The 23315-nt window shown below is 45.0% G+C and overlaps 1 protein-coding gene across 5 annotated transcripts in view; it reads left to right on the top strand.

Annotated features, from left to right (window-relative positions):
• The window catches only part of LOC122554015 (metastasis-associated protein MTA1-like), a 171821-nt gene that overhangs the window by 21386 nt on the left and 127120 nt on the right, over positions 1-23315 (top strand). For all 5 annotated transcript variants that reach the window (XM_087990138.1, XM_087990140.1, XM_087990136.1 and 2 more), the window contains exons 2-4: positions 3172-3239; positions 7016-7109; positions 20913-21039. In XM_087990138.1, the coding sequence (XP_087846264.1) occupies positions 3172-3239; positions 7016-7109; positions 20913-21039 (289 nt within the window). The remainder of the gene's footprint in view (positions 1-3171; positions 3240-7015; positions 7110-20912; positions 21040-23315) is intronic.

The raw sequence follows: 23315 nt of genomic DNA, 5'->3' as shown, positions 1-23315 counted from the left end.
CCCCTTCACTTCCACCTCCCCCCTTCACTTCCACCTCCACCCTTCAGTTCCACCTCCCCCCTTCACTTCCCCCCCCTTCACTTCCCCCCCCTTCACTTCCCCCCCTTCACTTCCCCCCCCTTCACTTCCCCCCCCTTCACTTCCCCCCCCTTCACTTCCCCCCCTTCACTTCCCCCCCTTCACCTCCCCCCCCTTCACCTCCCCCCCTTCACCTCCCCCCCCTTCACCTCCCCCCCCTTCACCTCCCCCCCCCTTCACCTCCCCCCCTTCACCTCCCCCCCCTTCACCTCCCCCCCTTCACCTCCCCCCCCTTCACCTCCCCCCCCTTCACCTCCCCCCCCTTCACCTCCCCCCCCTTCACCTCCCCCCCCTTCACCTCCCCCCCCTTCACCTCCCCCCCCTTCACCTCCCCCCCTTCACCTCCCCCCCTTCACCTCCCCCCCCTTCACCTCCCCCCCCTTCACCTCCCCCCCCTTCACCTCCCCCCCTTCACCTCCCCCCCCTTCACCTCCCCCCCCTTCACCTCCCCCCCTTCACCTCCCCCCCTTCACCTCCCCCCCTTCACCTCCCCCCCTTCACCTCCCCCCCTTCACCTCCCCCCCTTCACCTCCCCCCCTTCACCTCCCCCCCTTCACCTCCCCCCCTTCACCTCCCCCCCTTCACCTCCCCCCCCCTTCACCTCCCCCCCCTTCACCTCCCCCCCCTTCACCTCCCCCCCTTCACCTCCCCCCCTTCACCTCCCCCCCCCTTCACCTCCCCCCCCTTCACCTCCCCCCCCCTTCACCTCCCCCCCTTCACCTCCCCCCCCTTCACCTCCCCCCCCTTCACCTCCCCCCCCTTCACCTCCCCCCCTTCACCTCCCCCCCCTTCACCTCCCCCCCCTTCACCTCCCCCCCCCTTCACCTCCCCCCCCTTCACCTCCCCCCCTTCACCTCCCCCCTTCACCTCCCTTGTCCTTCCTTTCTCCCTCCCCCATCATTTTCCTTCCCCCCCCCCCCCCCAATCACCTCCACATACATCCCCATCACATTTCCTCCCTCCATCCCCCACTCACTACCCCCTTCCCCACCACCTCCCACCTCCCTGATCATTTGGTCCCCTCCGCCATCTCCCATCATGACCCCCTGTTCCTGTCACTTACCCCTTCCCCCATCACTTGCCCCGTCTTCCCTCGTCACTTCTCCCCTTTCCTCAATCATTTCCCCCTCACTCAATCACTTCCCCCTTCATTTGCCGCCTTTTCCTATTCCAATCACTCCCACCTCCCTCCCATCACTTGCCTAATCACCCCTCACCCCTACCCCCCCCCCCCCCCCAAATATTCCTCCCCCTCTCCTCATCACATCCCCCATCTCCCCAACAGTAGCCCCTCTTCCCGTGGTCATTTCTTCCTCCCCGATCACTTCTTCCATTTTCCCCCATAACTTTTCCCATCACTCCCCATCACTGCCTCCTCCTCTCCTTCCCCTCCACCTCACCCCTCCTCTCCCCCCTTCATCCCTTTCCCCCCGTTCTCACCCCATCCACCTCCCCTCCCCCACCCCCTCACTCCCTCTCCTCCTCCACCCCCTCACTCCCTCTCCTCCTCCACCCCCTCACTCCCTCTCCTCCCTTCCCCCTCTTCCACCCCATTCCCCCTCCCTCACATTCCCTGATCTTTTCCTCACCCCCCTCACTCCCTGCTGCACCCTCACTTTTTCAGCTCTTTTCACTACCCCCTTCCACCACCTCCCTTGTTCCTCCCACACCCCTCTCTCCCATGCTCCCTCACTCCCCTCCTCCCCACTCGCCCTCACTCATTAACCCTCCTCTCCTTTCTTTTCCACTCTCCCCTCACTTCACCCTCCTCCTCCCCTCCTTAACTTGTGTGCCAAAGCTACATGTAGCTGTGCATATGCTACTGCTCCACCACAGGAACCTACATTTTACAGATCCTTGACGAAATCCTTCCTCTTTTCCAACTGTAGTTCGTTTGATAGCATTCTTGCCTCTGAGTCACAACGTTTTGTGTTCAAGTCCTACTCCAAGGCATGAGCAAAAAAAATATCAATGCAGACAATCCAGTAGTGTCCTGAGCCAGTGCTGCAGGTTTGGAGGTGATCTAAGGCCCATGCTGCCAGTTCAGGTGATTGTAGGATTTGCGGCACCATTTTGAAGAGCAGCAAGGGTGTCTTTCCAGTGCCTTGGCTGATATTTGTTTCCTCAAGCAGCGTCACAGAAATAGATGGTCTTGTTGATGCTTGTGGAGTTCACTATGTACAAATTGGCTCCTACTTTTCCGACATTGCAACTTTGGCCACACTTCAGTGGTTGTCAAGAAGCTGGAGTCATCTGGTGGCCTTTCCTTACTTTCATCTCCCCTTATACCCCCACCTCGAGCCCCAAGTGTTCATCCATCCATACTATCTCCTCCTTTTACTGCAGAGCTAATACATAATTTTAACCATTCTGAGCCTTAGCAGGTAAAAGCCACAGCAGCCAGAAGTTCTGTATCTAATGTACTGGACGTGACATCATCACTCAGTTAACGGTAGTCACAGCTATTCCAGAGAGGTTTGAGCAGAGAGATGATGTTTCTTCCAACCAGTTTTGGATCCTGATGCACTGATGTGATGAAATCCCTCTCAAAAATCCAGAAGATATCTTCTTATCACCCCAGACATGATTGTAACTGAAGTTTTTATTGAGTTGCAATGAAATAAGACGATGGTTAGAATTATACTTATGTTTTGCAGTCAGAATCAGTTTCAAAATTAAGTTGCCTTTACACAGCAACAAGTTATAATGATGCTGACTAAATCAAGGTCTTGCTTACTGTTGACAAGAACACCTTGAACCGTAGAGTCACAGAGTACAGAAGACACCCTTCTGGCCACTTCTGTACGTCTACACGTGACCCACTTGCCCCTACTAGGGCCATAGCCTTAAATGTTACGATCTGTCTGACAAAATCCATATTATCTTCTCCTTATACCTGTTGCCTCTGAAGATACTTGGTGCGTTTTTCTCATCAAGAGCCGAAGGTGGGGATCAACTGAGATTTTCTACAAAACTGTTTGGACAAATCCTTGCCCTATTTGATTTCTAAATATTTGCAAGCTCAACGTTTAGTTGGCTGTAGGAGTAAATAGCTTTGCCTTTCCCTTGATAAGAATTATTATTGTTTTACAGATTATGTCTTTTTTGAGAACTCTTCAAGCAATCCATTCTTGATCAGAAGAATAGAGGAATTGAACAAGGTAATTGATCGGCACGTTGAAATTCTGTTGCATCAGTAAGCTTCACTATCATCCTGTGAAGGTCTGTGTAGAGTTGTGGTTTTTCAGTGCTGTGAATATTCCTTTTCATACTTGCAGAATCTCTTAACTTTGAGAGAAGTTAATCATGACAACAAATTTGATATCAACCTTCTATTAACTATGCATCTGACGTGCAACATAATTTATTTGTTTGCTGACCTTGCCAAAGCAGATAATTTTCAATGTGATGTACACTGTATTTTGTTCTGACTGTAACACACCCTGAGTCATTGTTTAACTTGTATTCAAGCCTTTGTGTAACATATCAGAAGGTGAGTGTAGGATATATTAAGTCAATCATTGAGAAGTTTCCAATAAGTTAGATGGTCTTCTAGAAGATAGTAAAGGTTCATGACATCCAAATCCTTTCATGTTTAATGCCTGAAACTGCAGGCTCTTGAAACCTCTAACCTTGCTTAAATTTATGTTGTGAAATTAATTCACAGGCCACTTGTATAATATGGCGAACAACTTGGACAATGATATGTGATCAAACCTTCATCCATTGGATTTAAGGTTGTAGAGATTGTGGGTGCAACAGTCCCGGGAGACTGTCAATATTAGAATAGTGGTGAGATTACTGGACTTAACGACTCAAAGAGGCGAAAGTGAGGACTGCATATGCTAGAGATCAGAGTCAAGATTAGAATGATGCTGGAAACACACAGCAGGTCAGGCAGCATCCGAGGAGCAGGAAAATCGGCGTTTCGGGCAGGAACCCTTCATCAGGAATGAGGCTGGAAGCCTCGGGGTGGAGAGATAATTGGGAGGGGGAGGGGGTGGGGCTGGGGAGAAGGTAGTTGAGACTTCTCCCCAGCCCCACCCCCTCCCCCTCCCAATTATCTCTCCACCCCGAGGCTTCCAGCCTCATTCCTGATGAAGGGCTCCTGCCCGAAACATTGATGTTCCTGCTCCTCGGATGCTGCCTGACCTGCTGAGCTTTTCCAGCACCATTCTAATCTTGACTTATGACTCAAAGATGCAAGTCTGGATTTTCATTCTCAGGATGGGTAGTGCGATTTTGGTTTAGCTCGCTTGCTTTGAGGACTAGATCTTTATTGCCAAGGTGTCAGACGCCAGCTAGAGTCAGACAGTGGGGTTCGAAGAAAAAGTTTGGAGGCAGCCACGGGGCTGTTTAAAAGTTCACCCTGGTTCTGTGAAATTTCATTCTAGCTAGATTGCAAACAGAAAAGCTTTCCAGCATCACCCCTGACATGCCCTCAATTCCCACATACCTCATACATGGCCTCTCATGCTGCCCGTGCCAAGGCGTGTCCCCTCCTGAACAACTCAAATGGCCTGTCAGGTCTCTATGCTGGCTATGGCACTTCCAAGCCCATTCAACCAGTATCCACAAACCCTTGAGTGAGAACAGAATATATTAAGAAAATCTTTTTAAAATAGTGTTTGGGAACTTTCCAGTAAGGTTTAAAAGAAAGGTCTTTCTTCTGTAAGACAATAAAAGTTCATATCATCTTTATCCTTTAAAGTTTCAGTAGCTGCAGGCACTAGAAACTTTAACCTTGCTTCGGTTTACATTATGAAATTAATAGCCGAGATGATAGAGCTTCAGCTGTCACTCAAATAGGGACTATTTTATCAGAGACAGAAAATAAGAAAATAGGTGCAGGAGTAGGCCATTTGGCCTTTTTGAGCCAGATAACAATATCTGGACTCTTGGCTCAGCTTCACTTTGTATAGACCCAAACAGCCTGCACTCATAAACATTGCTGGTAAGTATCAGAAACGTTGGGAGCGGGCTCAGATTCCTAGAATTGTGATCAGGCTGCCATTTTTAAAGGGGTCCCGAGTCAACCAGGTCATAGTTTCAAACCTACATGGCAGCTAACTTCAACTAAAAGCACAAAAAGCTCCTATCAGTAATGGTGATCATGTAGCTATTAGATTGTCAAGAAAATCTCATCTTGCACCTTCAGGCCCACAGCAATATATTTGACTCTCAAATTTCTTCTGAAATGCCCTGACAGTTCTCTGAACCACTAGAATAACATATAATGAAGATATAGAATCATAAAATCATGCAGTGCAGAAGAGGCAGTTTGGCTCATTGAATCTGCACTACCAAAAAAAACTACTGTAAATGTATACTCGTCCCACTTTCCTGCACTGAGGCCTTTCCTTGAATGTTATGACATTTCAAGTGCTCATCCAAATGCATTTTAAAGGTTGCGAAGCTTCCTACCTCACCTACCTCCTCACCCCATCCGTGCATTCCAGATTCCCACCATGAAATGAAAGTGAAAAGTGAAAAATAAATTCCTCAAGTAGCCTCTGAACCTCTTGCCTCTCATATAAAAATAACTCAGTTTAGTGGTTGGCAGTTCAGCAGAGGGAGCCAGCTATCCACCCTGTCTGTGCCCTTGATAAATTTATATATGTCAGCCAGGTCCCTTCTCAACTTCTTCTGGTCTGAAGCAAACAACTCAAGCTTATCCAGCTTCTCTTAATAGCTAAACTGTTCCATCCCAGGCAACATCCAGGTGAATCTCCTGTGCACCCCTCTGATGCAATCACATCTTTTCTGTTGTGCAGTGACCAGAACTGTGGATAGAGTTACAGCTGTGGCTTAACCAAGCAGTTTTTGACATTAAGCCTGGCAACAGAATGGGATAGACGAAGTGAAAATGGCAGATTTTTTTACTTCAATTTACTCCATGGATTGCTATTTAGAACAAAGTTGATTCAGCCAGATTTTGTCACTAGCAAGAAAATAACTTTAATAATCTGTTTTTGCTATTAATGAATAACTTTGCTAACAATAAATAATTTGCTATTATGCAATTTAAGCAATACCCTTTGAGAAGACCAAGCGCACATACTCATTTATGAATAAAATAGACAAAAAAATTAAAATTTCATTATTATTACCGATCAAAAATGTATAGACAAGAAAAACAAATCCTGTAAATGAGAAGTTCAAACACCAGGATGGAGAGTTATTTCACACTAACGGTTTGATTTTCACAACGATGACTTGATGTCTGTCAGAACAATGTGCCATTATTTGATTCAGCAGTTGATTGGTGGACCACGAAGTCTTTTCTCATATGGGAAAGAGTGGCATCAGGAGTCTGAGTCGAGGAAAAACTGGCTGACAACAGCCTTTTGATTTGTCTCACTGCAATTTGTTCCAGACTTGTGAGTGCAGTGTACTCAGAGACATCAAGAAGTCTGCAAACAACATTCCTCTCTGAGTGAAAGACAAGAAAAAAAACCTTGAAGATCTATTGGCAGAACTTTAAAGATGTGCACAAAAGTGCCACCAAGGCAATCTAACAATAACCAATGACCAACAAAGGTAGTGGTTACTGAAGATACTGAAACTCAGGACCTAATTTAACTTTAATTGGGCTGAAAACAACTTGATTCGTGAAAATAATAAATGAGCACCATCATTCTTGAGGTGAGGACAAAAAAAAATGAAAGAGGCAGGGTGTCTTTTCTTGATTATTACCCATGGATTTCCTTCTGTTGGGTGAGAACAGAATGTACAATCACTATGGTTGATTGGCAAGCTCACAACTGCCAGCTTACCTGTGAAGACTGGGCACTCGAGTGAGGTAACAGGTCAGTTGGTTCTTGTCAAGGGACCTCTGCTTTGTGTATGCCACTTCAAAGTGATGCCTGTTTGCTGTTTCACTGCAACATTTGCGTAATATCATTATCCTTAATGCCTTTTGTGTTTACTGTTTCAGACTGTCAATGGCAATGTGGAAGCAAAGTGTGTTTGTTTCTATCGGAGACGAGACATTTCAAGCAGTCTTATTGCCCTCGCTGATAAACATGCAAGTAAGTGTCAGATTCATTTTTGTGATGGGGCAGTGCTTGTCATGATTAACATTATTGCCTGTTCTTAGTCGTTCTTGAGAGATGGTGAGGGTCATTGTGGTCCGTGTTGTGAAGGTACTTTGATAGTGCTGTGGGGTAGGATTCTAGGATTTTGACCTAATGAACGTGAAGAAATGGTGATATGTTCTAGTCAGGATAGTATGTGACATGGAGAATTATTCGGTGATGCTGGTGTTCCCTGCACCTGCTGTCTTTGTCTTTCTAGGCTAGGGGTTCCCAAACTGTGTCACCCACTTTGGAATCACAGGGATATTGTTCATGGTTGTGACGTACCCCTCCTCTGGGCAGCAATGGCAACTGTTAAGTGAGAATTTTGGTGGGGTGGCCTTGGACTCTGTGGTGTTGGGGGCAGACAATAAGGGGTGGACAGTGGACCCAAAAACTTTCTCCAACTTCAGTAAACAATTTCAGTCATGAACATAGAACATAGAAGAATACAGCGCAGTACAGGCCCTTTGGCCCTCGATGTTGCGCCGATCCAAGCCCACCTAACCTACACTAGCCCACTATCCTCCATATGCCTATCCAATGCCCGCTTAAATGCCCATAATGAGGGAGAGTCCACCACTGCTACTGGCAGGGCATTCCATGAACTCACGATTCGCTGAGTAAAGAACCTACCCCTAACATCTGTCCTATACCTACCCCCCCCTTAATTTAAAGCTATGCCTCCTTGTAATAGCTGACTCCATACGTGGAAAAAGATTCTCACTGTCGACCCTATCTAAACCCCTAATCATCTTGTACACCTAGGACATTTGGTTGTCAATGTGCTGAAGGTAGAGGTGGGAAAGGGCAGTTCTGAGTTTGGTCTCCTTATTTACGAAAGGAGTGCACAGCCTCAACTTATTCCTTGGATGAAGTACTTGTACTGTAAAGGAAGTTTGGACAGTTTGTGACTGTACATATTGGAGCTGAGGAGAATGCAAGTTGCTCATGTTGAAACGTACAAGATCCTGAGGGAACTTGACAAGGTGGGACCCAGTTTAATGATAAGTGGTCTCCCATTTAAGATAGAATTGAGAATGAGTTTTTCTCTCAGTGGGTTGTTAGCCTGTGGAATTTTCTCTGTCTGAGTCATGGAGACTGGGTTGGTATGTGTGCATTGAATGGGAAGGAGGGAAGGAGCCTGATTACTACATGTGAAGGAGAGAAAAGAGAGGTGCTGAGAACTACATGCATTTGGAAGGGGGAATGAATATTTAAAATATTCGTTGACTGAATCTTTTAAAACACAAAATATTTGTGAACTTAAAACAGATTTGCTTATTTATGTGATGATGATGTTGATCCATGCTATAAGAATGAATAATTATAACTGTTGCTATACTGCTTTAATATTATTTTGTGTTTGTTGAACTCCGGTGATATCAATCAGTGTTAATGTGGCATCACATTTGAAAATAGTTTGGCAAGTGTTAAGTCATGGGCTTAGGAAATGCTGTTGAATGCTGCAGATTCAGCAGAAAATACTGTATGCTTTTGTTTAAGGTGATGACTGAACTGCTGTTCAGGCAAACTTTGTCTTGAATGGTATCAAGCTTCTTGTATATTGTAGGACATGGATTCATTCAGACATTTGGAGAGTATTGTGTCATACACCTGACCTGTACCTAGAGATAGACTCTTAGGGTCAGTAGGTGAGCCACTCACTGAGGAATACCCAGCCTTTGACCGACGCTGTAGCCAAGAAACTCGGATGACAGATTCAGTACAGCAAGTGAGTAGTTATCCTTAAATGATGTTAATGTTGAGTTTGGCTGAATGACATTTGGAGATGGCTATTCTCTTTCTTGCTGGTGATTGTCATTGGTTGACGTGTAGCGTGATTATTGGTTATCAGTCCAAGAATGCATATTGTCTAATCTTGGTAATGGAGTGCTTCATTATTTGAGGGGTTGCAAATGGAGATGAACACTGCATAAGCCTTAATTATCCCCAGTTCTGATCTTATGAAAAACAATAGATCATTGATGAAGTAGCTGAAGATGTCTGAGTTAGGACATCTGGGGTTAAAATGCTTGGCCTCCAACAATCACAGCCATCTTCCTTTATGCTAGATTTGATCTCATTCGGAAAATTTTAATGTCAAGGGTAGTCACTCTCATTCAGTTCTTTTGTTCAGGTTTGGACCAAGGTGTGATCATACTGATCAGCAAAGCAGGCTTGAATGGCCTACTACTCCTGGTTTTTGTGCTTTACTGATCCCAAAGCCATTCTGTGGAATTATGTGGAGGAGCTGGTGTTGGACTGAGGTGGAACAAAGTTAAAAATCACACAACGCCAGGTTATAGTCCAACAGGTTTATTTGGAAGCATTAGCTTTCAGGTCACCGCTCCTTTACCAGGTAGCAGCGGAGCAGGACCATAAGATACAGAATTTATCGCAAAAGAGTACAGAGTCATGCAACTGAAATGATATATTGAACAAACCTAGATTGCTGTTAAGTCTTTCATCATTTACAATAGGTTGCAGGTTTTGATTTATTAATATGTAAATCCCAGAACTTCTTTCAAGTCACATTTTGGAGATAACTTAATGTTTTATTTATAAGAAAGGGGGACATCTGTTTCCAAAGTGGAATTTATAAAATATTACATGGATTGACTGCCTGCATTGACTGTCTGCAGATTGTGTGCTTTTTGAACAAAATAGAATATATCTGCAAATATAATTCTGTGAATACAAACTCACCCCATAGACTTAGATGTGTACGCGAATGCATGAGAGAGAAAGATAGTGTGTGAGAGAGTGTGTGTTAGCATGTGTGCATGCTTGGTAAAGTGTGTGTGTGTGAATGTGATGGAGTGTAAGCCTGTGAGAGGGTAAGTGTAGGGCGGGGTGTGTGTGCATGTGTATGAATGAATGAGAGAGAGTGTGTGTATGAGAGAGGGTCTGCGTGAGTGTGTGAGTATGTAAGTTGTGTGTGTGTTGGGGGAGGGCGTTGGGGAGAGTGTATCGTGTAGTGGGGTCACCTTGGGTGGTGAAGGAGCAGGATTGGGACAAGAAATAAACCTGTTGGACTACATTCTGGCGTTATGTGATTTTTAATTATGTGGAATGGAGGAGCAAGGGTAAAGTGTTCCTGATGTTGTGCAGTCTTTGTTGGTTACAGTTTTTGTTTTTCTCTTTGGCTGATGTTGTGGAAGTCATAGTCTTCTACCAAGAAGGTGTAGCTTGTTACCCTCTCTCTCTTCCTACATTATCTATTGATGTATCTTTATTTTTGACACAGCACAGTGTTATGGACTAAGCCAGACCACTCAAAACATTCTTAAGTCGGCAGTTCAGACCATAACGTTGCAATTTGTTTCAGTAAGTGTACAGTGAAAATTACCCAGGTTGACTACTAGATTTTAAAACAGACAAAAATGTATTCACACAATTACACAACGAGACACAAAGAGCAGAATAAAGAACCCCTGCAGAACTCAACCTATCCAACTGGACTTAATTATGCTGTTCCGAATATACACAACAGTCCCAATAAGCAAACTTCTTTTTAAAACCAGTATAAATGGAACAGATGCTTACAGGTTGAAGTTGAAGGGCAAAGAGAGAGTCTGCACACAGCTCTCTGTTGAACTTTTCACCAGTTCAGGACTGAACTAAAACTGTTCAGCTAACCACTGACCACTCCCCTTTCATTATACAGGTCACTTCTAAAACATGACCACTTTGGTCTGAAGTCTCATCTGTTTACATATAAACAAAAGGCCTCTCAAAATCCTTTTCATCTCTGTACCAAACCAGACAGATTGGAGCCCAGCCCAGTTTATTACCCTTCTGAAATAAATCAAGGACAGAGTCTCCTTGAGCCAAGGAACAGCTTTTAGGAAATAAAAAAGGGACTAGCCTTTGTGACAAGAGATTGCTAACCCCTCTTGGCCATTGACCACAGGAAATTACTCATGACAGAAGAGTGACTGCTATATCCTTTACCTATCTTCATGTAAAGGTTAGTTTTCATTCCTTCTCAGGATAAAACCTCTTACTTTCCAAAACACCACATTCATAATAGGGTAGTGAAGGGCCTAATAATTCGTATGCTTGTAGGAGGCTTGTTACTACTGTAACACAGTTAATTGCGGTCTCTTGCGACATAGAAAGTTCAAAATATGGATTTCTAAAAGAACACAGTTTTAAAGGGTTTCCATCACAGAGTGGAGGTATTCTGCAAAGTGGTCACTCAGTCCGCATTCAATCTCACCACTGTAAAGGAGACAACATTTATGAGCAGTGAAAACACAGGATAGATTGCAAACAGTACAATTAAATCGCTGTTTCATCTGGAAGTTGTGTTTGGGGCCTTGCACTGTGAAAAGGGAGGAAGTGAAAGGGCAAGGGTCACACCGCTGCAATTGCATGGGAAGGTGGAAGTGTTGGGAGTGATGGAGAATTGGACAAGGTTATCATTGAACACATACAGAAAGTGAGGACTGCAGATGCTGGAGATCAGAGTCAAGAGTGTGGTGCTGGAAAAGCACAGCAGGTCAGGCAGCATCCGAGGAGTAGGAAAATCGACACTTCGGGCATAAGCCCTTCATCAGGAATGAGGCTTGTGGGCTGGGGGACTGAGAGATAAATGGGAGGAGTTGGGGTTGGGAAGGTAGCTGAGAAAGTGATAGGTAGATGAAAGTGAGGGAGAAGGTGATGGGGTTGGGTCGGGTGGGGATGGAGCAGATAGATGGGAAAGGTGATGGACACATCAGGAGGGTGGTGCCGAGTTGGAGGCTTGAGACTGGGATAATGTGGGTGTAGGGGAAATGAAGAGACTGTTGAAATCCACATTCATCCCGTGTGGTTGCAGGGTCCCAAGGCAGAATGTGAGGCGTTCCTCCACCAGGTGTTGGGTGGTAACGGTTTGGCGGTGGAGGAGACCCAGGACCTGCATGTCCTTGACAGAGTGGGAGGAGGAGTTGAATTGTTCAACCTCTGGGTGATGGGGTTGGTGGGTGCGGGTGTCCCTGAGATGTTCTCTGAAATGATCCGCAAGTAGGTGTCCCGTCCACTCCAATGTAGAGGAGACCACATCGGGTGCAACGGATACAGTAGATGACATTGGTAGAGGTACAGGTAAATTTTTGTCGGATGTGGAAGGATGCTTTGGGGCCTTGGACAGAGGTGAGGGGGAGAGAGGTGTCAGCGCAGGTTTTGCAATTCCTGTAGTGGCAGGGGAAGGTGCCAAGAGTGGGGTGTAGGCTGGTGGGGGGCGTGGACCTGACGAAGTTGCGGAGGGAATGGTCTCTCCAGAATGCTGATAGGAGTGGGGAGGGAAATGTATATCTCTGTTGGTGGGGTCCGGTTGGAGGTGGCAGTAGTGGCGGAGGATAATATGATGTATATGGAGGTTTTTGGGGCGGAAGGTGAGGACCAGGGGATGGGAGGGTGGTTCTGTCCTTTTAGCATTGGGAGGGGTGGGGTTCAAGGGCAGTGGTGTGGGAAGTGGAGGAGATGCGCTGGAGGGTCTCATCAACCACAAGGGAAACGAAGTTGTGATCTTGGAAGAAGGACGCCATCTGGGATTTTCTCAGGTAAAATTGGTCATCCTGTTAAAAATCACACGCAAGTGCTTCCAAATAAACCTGTTGGACTATAACCTGGTGTTGTGTGATTTTTAACTTTGTACACCCCAGTCCAACACCAATGTCTCCAAATCGTGGTCATCCTGGGAACAGATATGGCGGAGGTGGAGGAATTGGGAATAAGGGATGGCATTTTTACAGAAGGTAGGGTGGGAGGAGGTGTGGTCTAGGTAGCTGTGGGAGTCGGTGGGCTTGTAGATGTCCATAGTTAGTTGCTGGAGATGGTGATGGAGAGGTCCAGGAAGGGGAGGGAGGTGGCTGAGATGATGCGGGTGAATTTGAGGTCTGGGTGGAATGTGTTGGGAAAGTTGATGATGTGTTCAACCTCCTCGTGGAAGCACGGGGTGGTGCTGATACAATCATCGATGTAGTGGTGCTGATATAACTGAAGAAGATGGACTGTTCCACGTACCCAACAAAGAAGCAGGTGTAGCTGGGTCCCATGCAGGTGCCCATGGTTTGAAGGAAGTGGGAGGATTGGAAGGAGAAGTTGTTGGGGGTGAGGACCAGTTCAGCCAGGCGGATAAGGGTGTCGGTGGAAGGGAACTTTTTTGGGATGGCATGAGAGGAAGAAACAGAGGGCTTGGAAGCTTTCGTCATGGTGGATCAATGTGTACAGGGACTGGATGTCCATGGTGATGGTACGGTGTAGGGGGGCTGGGGAAATGAAAATCTTGGAGGAGGTGAAGGGCATGGAACCCATGGTCCCTGTGGAATGCTGACACTGGAGGGGAGTGAAATATATCCTGCTGGATGTGGTGGAAGTTGTGGAGATTGGTGAGGTGGAAAGTGAGGACATGGGGAATCCTATCATTGTTCTGGGTGAGGAAGGGGTGAGAATGGAAATGTAGGAAATGAATTGGTCACACCTGGGGGCTTAGTTAACTGGGAGTCATTGGGTTTATATTGGATATTGGTCGATAGCCTATCCCCAGGAATGGAAACCACAAGCAAGGGTCAGAGGCGTACTAGATGAATAGGAAAGAAGGATGGAAATGATAAGTACAAGTGATGAATTTTTCCAATTCTGTAGCTGTGATATATGTGGCTACCCATGGCCACATCTTTGATTTGGAGAAAGTGAAATGAGTTAAAGGAGAAGTTATCGAATGTGAGAATGAGCTCAATCTGGCGAAGGATGGGGACTGTTCAGGCTTTGTTTCAAGGAAGAAATGGAGAGCCTTCTGACTGTTTTGATGGTGGGTGGATGTGTAGAGGGGTTGCACATTCGTGGTGAAGAGGTGACAGCTAGGGTCAGGAAACTAGAAATTGTGGAACTAAAGTAAAGCGTTGGAAGAATCATGGACATAAATTAGAAGAGCTGAGACAGGAGGAGAAAGATACACTCAGGATATCAATAAATAGGTTAATTGGGGCAGGAACTGGCTGAAGTGATGGGTCTGCCAGAGCGGTCCTGTTTGTGGAATTTGCGATGGAGATACAAGTGGTCTATGTGGATTTGGGGGTTTATGAATAGACAAGTTTTAGAGGGGGAATCACCTTTAGTTTTCCTTTGTCTTTTTCTCTGGGCACCCTCATCACTCACTCTTCCTCTGTCAACTGTATAAAATACTGCAATGTTTTCAGCTCCTTGCAGTTATTAAAAGATTCAAAATGTTAAAACTACTTTTCTTGCCACAAATGCTGCCAGATCAATTTGAGTTTCTTCAGCATTTTCTTTTATCATTGGCACAGTACTTTGACAGGCTGTTAAAATTATGGAGATCCTCATTGCAAGTTTGTCCATGTCTGCATGGGAAATCATGCCTCATTAACTTGATTGAGTTTTTTGAAGAAGTAACGAAGAAAGTTGATGAGGGCAGAGTGGTGGTCGTGATCTATATGGACTTCAGTAAGGCGTTCGACAATGTTCCTCATGGGAGACTGTTTAACAAGGTTTGATCTTGTGGAATACAGGGAGAACTAGCCATTTGGATACAGAACTGACTTGAACGTAGGAGACAGAGAGTGGTGGTGGAGGGTTGCCTTTCAGACTGGAGGCCTGTGACCAATGGTGTGTCACCAGGATCGGTGCTGGGTCCACTGCTTTTCGTCATTTATATAAATGATTTGGATGTGAGTATAAGAAGTACAGTTAGTAAGTTTGCAGATGTCACTAAAATTGGAGGTGCAGTGGACAGCGAAGAAGGTAACCTCTGAGTACAATGGGATCTTGATCAGATGGGCTAATTAGCCAAGGAGTGGCAGATGGAGTTTAATTTAGATAAATGTGAGGTGCTGCATTTTGGAAAGGCAAATCAGGGAGGACTTATATACTTAATAATAAGGTGCTAGGGAGTGTTGCTGAATAAAGAGAGCTTGGAGTGCAGTTCATAATTCCTTGAAAGTGGAGTCCTAGGTAGATAGGATAGTGAAGAAGGCATTTGGTATGCTTTCCTTTATTGGTCAGAGTATTGAGTACAGGAGTTGGGAGGTCATGTTGTGGCTGTACAGCACATTGGTTAGGCCATTTTTGGAATACTGTGTGCAATTCTTGTCTTCTTCCTATCGGAAAGATGTTGTGAAAGGGTTAAGAAAAGATTGACAAGGATGTTGTCATGGTTGGAGGGTTTGAGCTGTTGGGAGAGGCTGAATAAGCTGGGGCTGTTTTCCCTGGAGTGTCAGGCTGAAGGGTGACCTAATAGGGGTTTTTAAAGATTGTGAGAAGATTTGTAGCTCGGGTGCTCGTTGTTGTGGTCCTGTTCACCGAGCTGGGAATTTGTGTTGCAGATGTTTCGTCCCCTGTCTAGGTGACATCCTCAGAGCTTGGGAGCCTCCTGTGAAGCGCTTCTGTGATGTTTCCTCCGGCATTTATAGTGATTTGTATCTGCCACTTCCGGTTGTCAGTTCCAGCTGTCCGCTGCAGTGGCCGGTATATTGGGTGCAGGTCGATGTGCTTATTGATTGAATCTGTGGATGAATGCCATGTCTCTAGGAATTCCCTGGCTGTTCTCTGTTTGGCCTGTCCTTGGTGGACCAATCAGGAATGGACCCGGACCATAGAACAGGCCGTCACTATAGGACAGAACAGGACCACACACCGCAAAAAAACGGCACTAAAAGAAAAAATGGCCAAACTAACACACAACAGAGAGGACACCACAACACACACCTGGGTTAGAAACCTCTCCAACAGTCAGCTCACAGACACGGAAAGAACAATCCTGGCCAAGGGACTCAACTACAACCACAGGGGCGCCAAGACATCAGACGTCCTAGCAGCACTAGAATGCACACTCAGGAACAATGGACTGACAGAAGAGACACAACAAACACTGAGACAAAGTATCATACCTCTGATAACAAGGAAGAGACAAACACATAACCTCAACGCCAAGGAGAGGGAAGCACGAAAATCACTAAGAAACGATAAGAACATAATCATACTACCAGCAAACTACCAGCAGACAAAAACGGATACCCGCGCAATTTCATCAACAGATGCCTAAGGGAAAGACAACGGTCATCCTGGACAAAGCAGACTACATCCAAAAAGCGCAACAACTACTTGCAGATACCAACACCTACCAAAAGAGGGAGTTTGACCCCACCCCACAGCTCACCAAAAGGATAAACAACACACTGAGGAACTTACAAAAAGGTGGACAGATAACAAGGTTTGACCTATAAAAAAATGAAACCTGAAAGCAACAACACCCCCAGATTCTATGGACTACCTAAAGTGCACAAACCAGACATCCCACTCAGACCCATAGTATCACTACCAGGGACACCATCACCCAAACTGGCTAAAGAACTACAGCAGAAACTGAAACACCTGATCAGCAGATCCAGACACTCTATACAATCAACACAGGAATTCTTGGACATCATCAGAAATATACACATAGACAAGAAAGAAACTATGGTCTCATTCGATGTAACGGCACTGTTCACCTCTATCAACAAAACCCTAGCCAGAAAAACAATAGCCAACCTGCTGGACATACAGAACAGACAACAGGACATTGAACCTATCAACAAAGACGGCATACTCAAACTACTGGACCTGTGCCTCACAACACACTTCACATTCAACAACCAAATATATGAACAAATCAACAGCACACCCATGTGCTCACCCATCTCTGGACTCATAGCAGAAGCAGTAATGCAAAGATTAGAATAAACAGTCTTACCGCAAATTCAACCCAAACTCTGGGTCAGACATGTGGATGACACCTTTGTAATCATTAAAAACACAGAAATAGAGAACACACACCGGATCATCAACGCCACACTCACAGGAATCCGATTCACTGGAGAGGAAGAAAAGGACAACCAACTCCCATTCCTAGACCTGATGGTACAGAGAACACCGAACGGAGAATTCTCCACAAAGGTATACAGGAAAGCCACATACACAGACCAAGTCCTGAACTACGAAAGCAACCACCCCAACACACACAAAAGAAGTTGCATCAAGACACTATTCAAAAGAGCCACAACACACTGCAGTACACCAGAACTGCAAAAAGAGGAAGAAGAACACCTATACAATGTATTCGCCAAGAACAGATACCCGCGCAATTTCATCAACAGATGCCTAAGGGAAAGACAACGGAACAAGGACATGCCACAACCCAAAGGACTAGCCACACTACCATACATCAAGAGCATTTCCGAACTGACAGCCAGACTACTGCGACCACTAGGACTCATAATAGCACACAAACCAACAGCCACTCTGAGACAACAACTCACCAGGACGAAGGACCCGATACCCAACATGAGCAAAACCAATGTAGTGTACAAAATTCCATGCAAAGACTGCGCAAAACACTACATAGGACAAACAGGAAGACAGCTAATGATCCGCATCCATGAACACCAACTAGCCACGAAACGACACAACCAGCTATCCTTAGTAGCCACACACTCAGGTGACAAGCAACATGAGTTCGACTGGGACAACACTACTATTATAGGACAAGCCAAACAGAGAACAGCCAGGGAATTCCTAGAGGCATGGCACTCATCCACAGATTCAATCAATAAGCACATCGACCTGGACCCAATATACTGGCCACTGCAACGGACAGCTGGAACTGACAACTGGAAGCGGCAGAGACAAATCACTATAAATGCCGGAGGAAACATCACAGAAGCGCTTCACAGGAGGCTCCCAAGCACTGAGGATGTCACCTGGACGGGGGACAATACGTCTGCAACACAAATTCCCAGCTCGGCGAACAGAACCACAACAGAGGTTTTTAAAATCATGAGGTGCCTGGCTAGGGCAAATAGACAAGGTCTTTTCCCTAGGGTGGGAGAATCCAGAACTAGAGGGCATAGGTTTCGGGTGAGAGGGGAAAGATATAAAAGTGACCTAAGGGGCAGCTTTTTCACACAGAGGGTGGTGCGTGTATGGAATGAGCTGCCAGAGGATGTGCTGGAGGCTAGTACAACTACAACATTTAAAAAGCATCTGGATGGGTATATGAATAGGAAGGGTTTAGAATGATATGGGCTAAATGCTGGCAAATGGGACTAGATTAATTTAGGATATTTGGTCGGCATGTACAAGTTGGACCGAAGGGTCTGTTTCTGTTGTGTACATCTGTGACTGTTGATTTCTAGGTAACTCTATGTATTTCCAGGAAAGGCTGCTGGATAGTGAACAGCAGTGCAAAACAAACACCTACACTGGGACAACTGCTGTGGTTCAAACGCTGGCAACTGGGAGCAGTTTAATTTATGCTATGTGGTTGGCATGGATGAGTTGGATTGAATGATCTGTTTGCTTACTATACAATTGTATGACTCTATAACTGCTGCTCTTGCTGATTTTTTTTTTAAGCATTCATTCATGGGACTTGAGCATTGCTAGCAAGGTCAACATTTATCACCCATTGTAATTGCTCTGGGAGAGTGGTCTTCTTGAACTGCTGAAGTCTATTTGATGTAGATACAGTGCTGTTAGGTTTTGATTAGCAATCAGCAGTGAATAGCAGGATGGTGTATTGGTGGAAAAACCCAACAGTGTTGGTGGTAATATTCATAGGGTTAGGCTGAGAATTAGGGTTTGTAGATGATAAAGTCATGGGTATGGAAGATGCTGTTGGAGGAAACTTGCCCAGTTTCTGCATGTGTCATCTAAATATTGCACACTGCTGCGACTATGTGTTGGTTAGCTTAACAAAGGCCTGGTCTTCCGGGCTTTGGACTTGTGTTGATATGGCTCAGTGTCAAATTTAGCAGTACAGTTACTTAACTGCACTTTTGGAAATACTTTTTTTAAAGAGGTATTTTGTGCTGGTGTCCTTGTTTGCACCCTTTACACACTGGTGGCATTCACCTCTTATCTCACCCATCACCACTCTCAACTGGAGCATCATATATTGCTTATTCAATATCCAACCTGGATGTGAAGAAATTTCCTCCATTTGAGTATTGGGATGACTGAAATTGTTGTTTTTGGTCTCTACTCCAAACTCTGTTGGTAACTGTCTGATATTAAGCCAGTGTGTTTGCAAAGTTGATGTTACCTTCAATCCTGCAGTGAGATTCCGACCTCATATTTGTGTCATTTCTAAGATTACTTATTTCCATCTATGTGTCATCACTCAGAACATCTGCAACTGAAATCCTCATTCTTGCTATTGCTATCTCCAGGGTAGCTTGAGACTGGATATTCTATGGGGAGTGGTGAGTTTAGCTCAGTTGGCTGGACGGTTGGTTTGTGAAGCAGTGTGATTGCCAGCAGTGTGGGTTCAATTCCTGTCACCGGCTGACGTGGCCATGAAGGACTCTCCTTCTCAACCTGTCTCCTCGCCTGAGGTGTGGTGGCTCTTGGGTTAAATCACCACCAGTTGTCTCTCTCTAATGAGAGAGCACCCCTATCGTCTGGTACGATTATGTTGGCGCTCACATTCTGTAGTGATTGAGGGATTAAGGTTTTTTTTTATTTTTAAGGACTGGGTGGAAAGAGATTTAATTGAGGGTGGGCAATACCTATATAGAGAGAATTGTTCACAACACCAGCTTACATGGGGTCCAGAATGGGACGTTAGTCGGTCAGCATTTTAGTGGGAACACAGCTCAGTTGAAAGATGACTGGCCTCATGGACAAGCAGAGTTTGGAGACAGCATGAGGAGAAATAGGAGACACTCTGAAAGGTAGGTGAGTCGAGGTCCAAGGCAGTGGAGAGTTTGGGGAAGAAGTTTGACTGAGTGTATAAGGAGCAGGGAGGGAACTGCGAAAGATGGAATGTTAGAAGTCCATGAACTCCTCACTTGGTGAAGATGGGGTTGCAGGAGACAGGGGGGGAAGGATACCTATGCAATCAAGAATAATCTGGAATCAATTGTAATCTCATGAATACTTTTATCAAGTCAAAGCTGGATCCAATAGTGGTTCCAAGGAGATGTTATTAGACTCAAAATGTTAACTTTTTTTTTCCCCCACACCTGCCACCATACCTTCCGGCATTTTGCAACCCTTTTCGCTTTTACTTTCAATCTCCAGTATCCGCACTACTTTGCTTTTACCCCAATAGTGATTCATTTAATTCAACCAAATGTAGAATGCAGATGTGATGAATGTTGTACTAGTGTAATGGCCCGGGTGCAAAGGAACATTGGGGCTTCAAGTGGAAATGAGGGTGGGCCTGAGCAGATTGGTCGCAACGGAAAATGTTATGTTGGGTAAAAGGTCCATGGTTAGATAGAACCCATCTTTCAAAATCTGAACTAAGTGAAATCTTTAGGGGCAGATGTGCAAGGAAGTGAAGTTGGAAGCGGGGCTATGGGTAAAGTGATAATAGGGAGTGATCGGAGGTTGACCCCATCTGTGATTGATACTGTTGGAGCAATGAGGTCAGGTGAGTTGGCAAGCCCAAGAGGGTAACTAGTGGGAGAGCTCTCCATCGAGCCACATTGGCAGTAATGGTCACTCAAAGCTACAGCTTAAAAGCTTCCATGATGAATGCACAAATTGGCCTCTTCAAATTACAGTGCTAGTGCACTGCAAAAAATAAAATCAAAGGGGCCATGCACAATCGGGGTGAGGGAAAATCAAGGGAATGTCGACTAACGCCGGTGTTTTTTATTGTGATTTTTATTGGTCATTTGAGGAGTGATTTTATTCTGTAATACAGTGTGATTTGGAAGGGTGGGAGATCATTACTCCAATCCAGAGTCTTTGGTCTCTGTGCAGGGGAAGTGGAAGAGGAGATGGAGAACACAGAACTACAGGAGCTATCGGAGAATGAGCGACACCAGCTGAAGCACCGAGAACTCTTCCTGTCACGGCAGCTAGAATCTTTACCCGCGACCCACATCAGGTAACTCTGGGGCGGAAGAGCATGTCTGTGGTTGCAGGCTTGACGATGCAGAACTTTGTGTTTTGCTCAGTTTGTTGGATGTGTACTCCTGGTTTGCCTAATTCTCTTCGGTCAAGACTCGCTTTTGATTCCCTTCCTTTCCTGCTTAGCAGGTGACTTGCAGTTGTACAATACTGTTAATATAATGAGGACAAGTGTGTGTTGAAACCCAATTCGACTCCAAAACCAAGAAAGAATTAGGATAGCCAACCTAAAACTTCTTAAAACCGTTTTTGGCAGCATTTTTAAGGGAGGAGGGAGAGATGGAAATGTATAGTCAGGGAATTCTGGAGTTTATGTCTTAAACAGCTAAATGCATGGTTAGCAAAGATGAGTTGATGAAAATCTATACCATACTGCTGCTTGTTTTGTGTGTTCTCTGTCCTTTCTCTTCGATTTGTACTTTTAATATATTATTTATGCTTTCTTTATCTTCTTTAAATAAAACTTTTTAAAACTGGTTCCATTGGCAGGAGAGTGGGTAACCAGAGGGGGATAGCTCCTCAGTTCTCTGGAGTGGGACTTTACTCCATGAATGGAATTGACCCTAACTGAATTAAACAGCAAGAGGTTGACGGAGGTGTGTCTAGAACCAGATGACACTGATATAAGGTGAATGACAAAGGAAGCAATGGCAAAATAACATTTTCATGCAATAAGTAGTTGGGATCTGGGAACCACTGCCTGAGAATGCGGTGGAGACAGATTCAATTGTGGCATTTGAGGGGGAATTGGACAAGCCCCTGATGAAAATGGAATTTGCAGGGCTTCTGGGAAATGCAGGAAAGTGGGACCAGCTAAGTTGCTCGCTTGCAATGACTGTCTATGGCTTTGTTTCATGGTTCCCCAACACAAAAGCATAAGACTGCAGATGTTGGAAATCTGAAATTGAAAATACAAAGTTCTTGAAATACTTGGCAAGTCTGGTAATATCTGTGGAGAAAAAAAAACTGAGTTAACTTTTCAGGTCATCGACTTTTATAAGAACTGGGAAAAAGATACGTGACAGATTTTCAGTGAATATAGAGATAGGAAAGTGAGGAAGTGGAGGAATGACTAAAAGGAATTGATGGGTGGAATGGCAAGAGGAATTAAAGAATGAAGGGGATGGTTGTGCAAGGCAGAAGCAGGTATTAATGAAATAATAAAAGGTAATCTGAGAAGAATAGTTAATAGTACCAATACAATCTATTTGTAAAGAAAAATGGGATTAGTAGTAGTGACCTGAAATAGTTGAAACCAATTTAGAGAAAAATATAAAGCATCTAATGGAAAACTGGCAACTACTGGTTAAATTAGAGGTTAAGTTAGGTTAAGATAAGTTAAGTTAGCCTCCTATGCCATTTAAAAAAAACTATTCCAATAAGCTTAAACTACTACGACAACAGCAATTTAAACTAACATGTTGCTGTTAATGTAGCAAGGCATGTCATAGGAATATCATAAAACAACATTTCCCTGATTTACACAAAGATGTGTTGGGTCAAATGACCGAAGACCACAAGAAATAGAAACATGAGGCTGCTGCTTCATTCAGTAGGATCCTGGCTGAGCCAATCTTCCTCACATCCACTTTCCTGTGTTTTCCGTATAACCCTCGATTTCCCCTACTGGTCAAGCAACTATCTGCCTCAGCCTGAAATACACGTAAGAATTCTGTTCACACAGCTCTCTGTGGTAAGGAGTCGAAAGACTCTAAACCCTCTGAAAGATGACGCTCCCCCCCAACCTCTGCTCAGTCTTAGGTTGGCACCTCTTAATTCTGAGATGTTGCCCTCAGGTCCTAGACCCTCCTATAAGAGGCGGTATCCTCTCAGCATTTACCCTGTCAAGCTCTTGAGAATTGTGTAGGTTTCAATGAGATCACTTCTCATTCTTTTAAACTCCAGTGAATAGGATCCCAACCTCTTCAGCCTTTGCTCATAGGACAATCCCTCCATACTGGTGATCATTCAAGTGAACCTTCTCTGAACTGTCTCCAGTGAAATGATAACTCCCCTTAAATAAGGGGATCGAAACTGCTCCACGTACTCCAGATATGGTCTCAGCAGCACCTTGCACAGCTGCAGTAAGACTCCTCTACTCTTATACTCCAACCCTTTTGAAATAAGGGCCACCATTCCATAGCTTTCATTATTAACCTGCTGTACCTGTGTGCTAGCTTTCTGTGTTTCATGTACAAGTACCCCCAAGTCCCTTGTGTGAACAGAATTCTTATGTATATTTAAGGCTGAGGC

Source organism: Chiloscyllium plagiosum, unplaced genomic scaffold (assembly GCF_037043375.1).
Source record: "Chiloscyllium plagiosum isolate Xiang-an unplaced genomic scaffold, Cpla_swu_hap1 HiC_scaffold_8, whole genome shotgun sequence".
NCBI lineage: Eukaryota > Metazoa > Chordata > Chondrichthyes > Orectolobiformes > Hemiscylliidae > Chiloscyllium > Chiloscyllium plagiosum.
The sequence above is the reverse complement of the archived record's forward strand: the minus strand, read 5'-3'. Positions and strand labels throughout refer to the sequence as shown.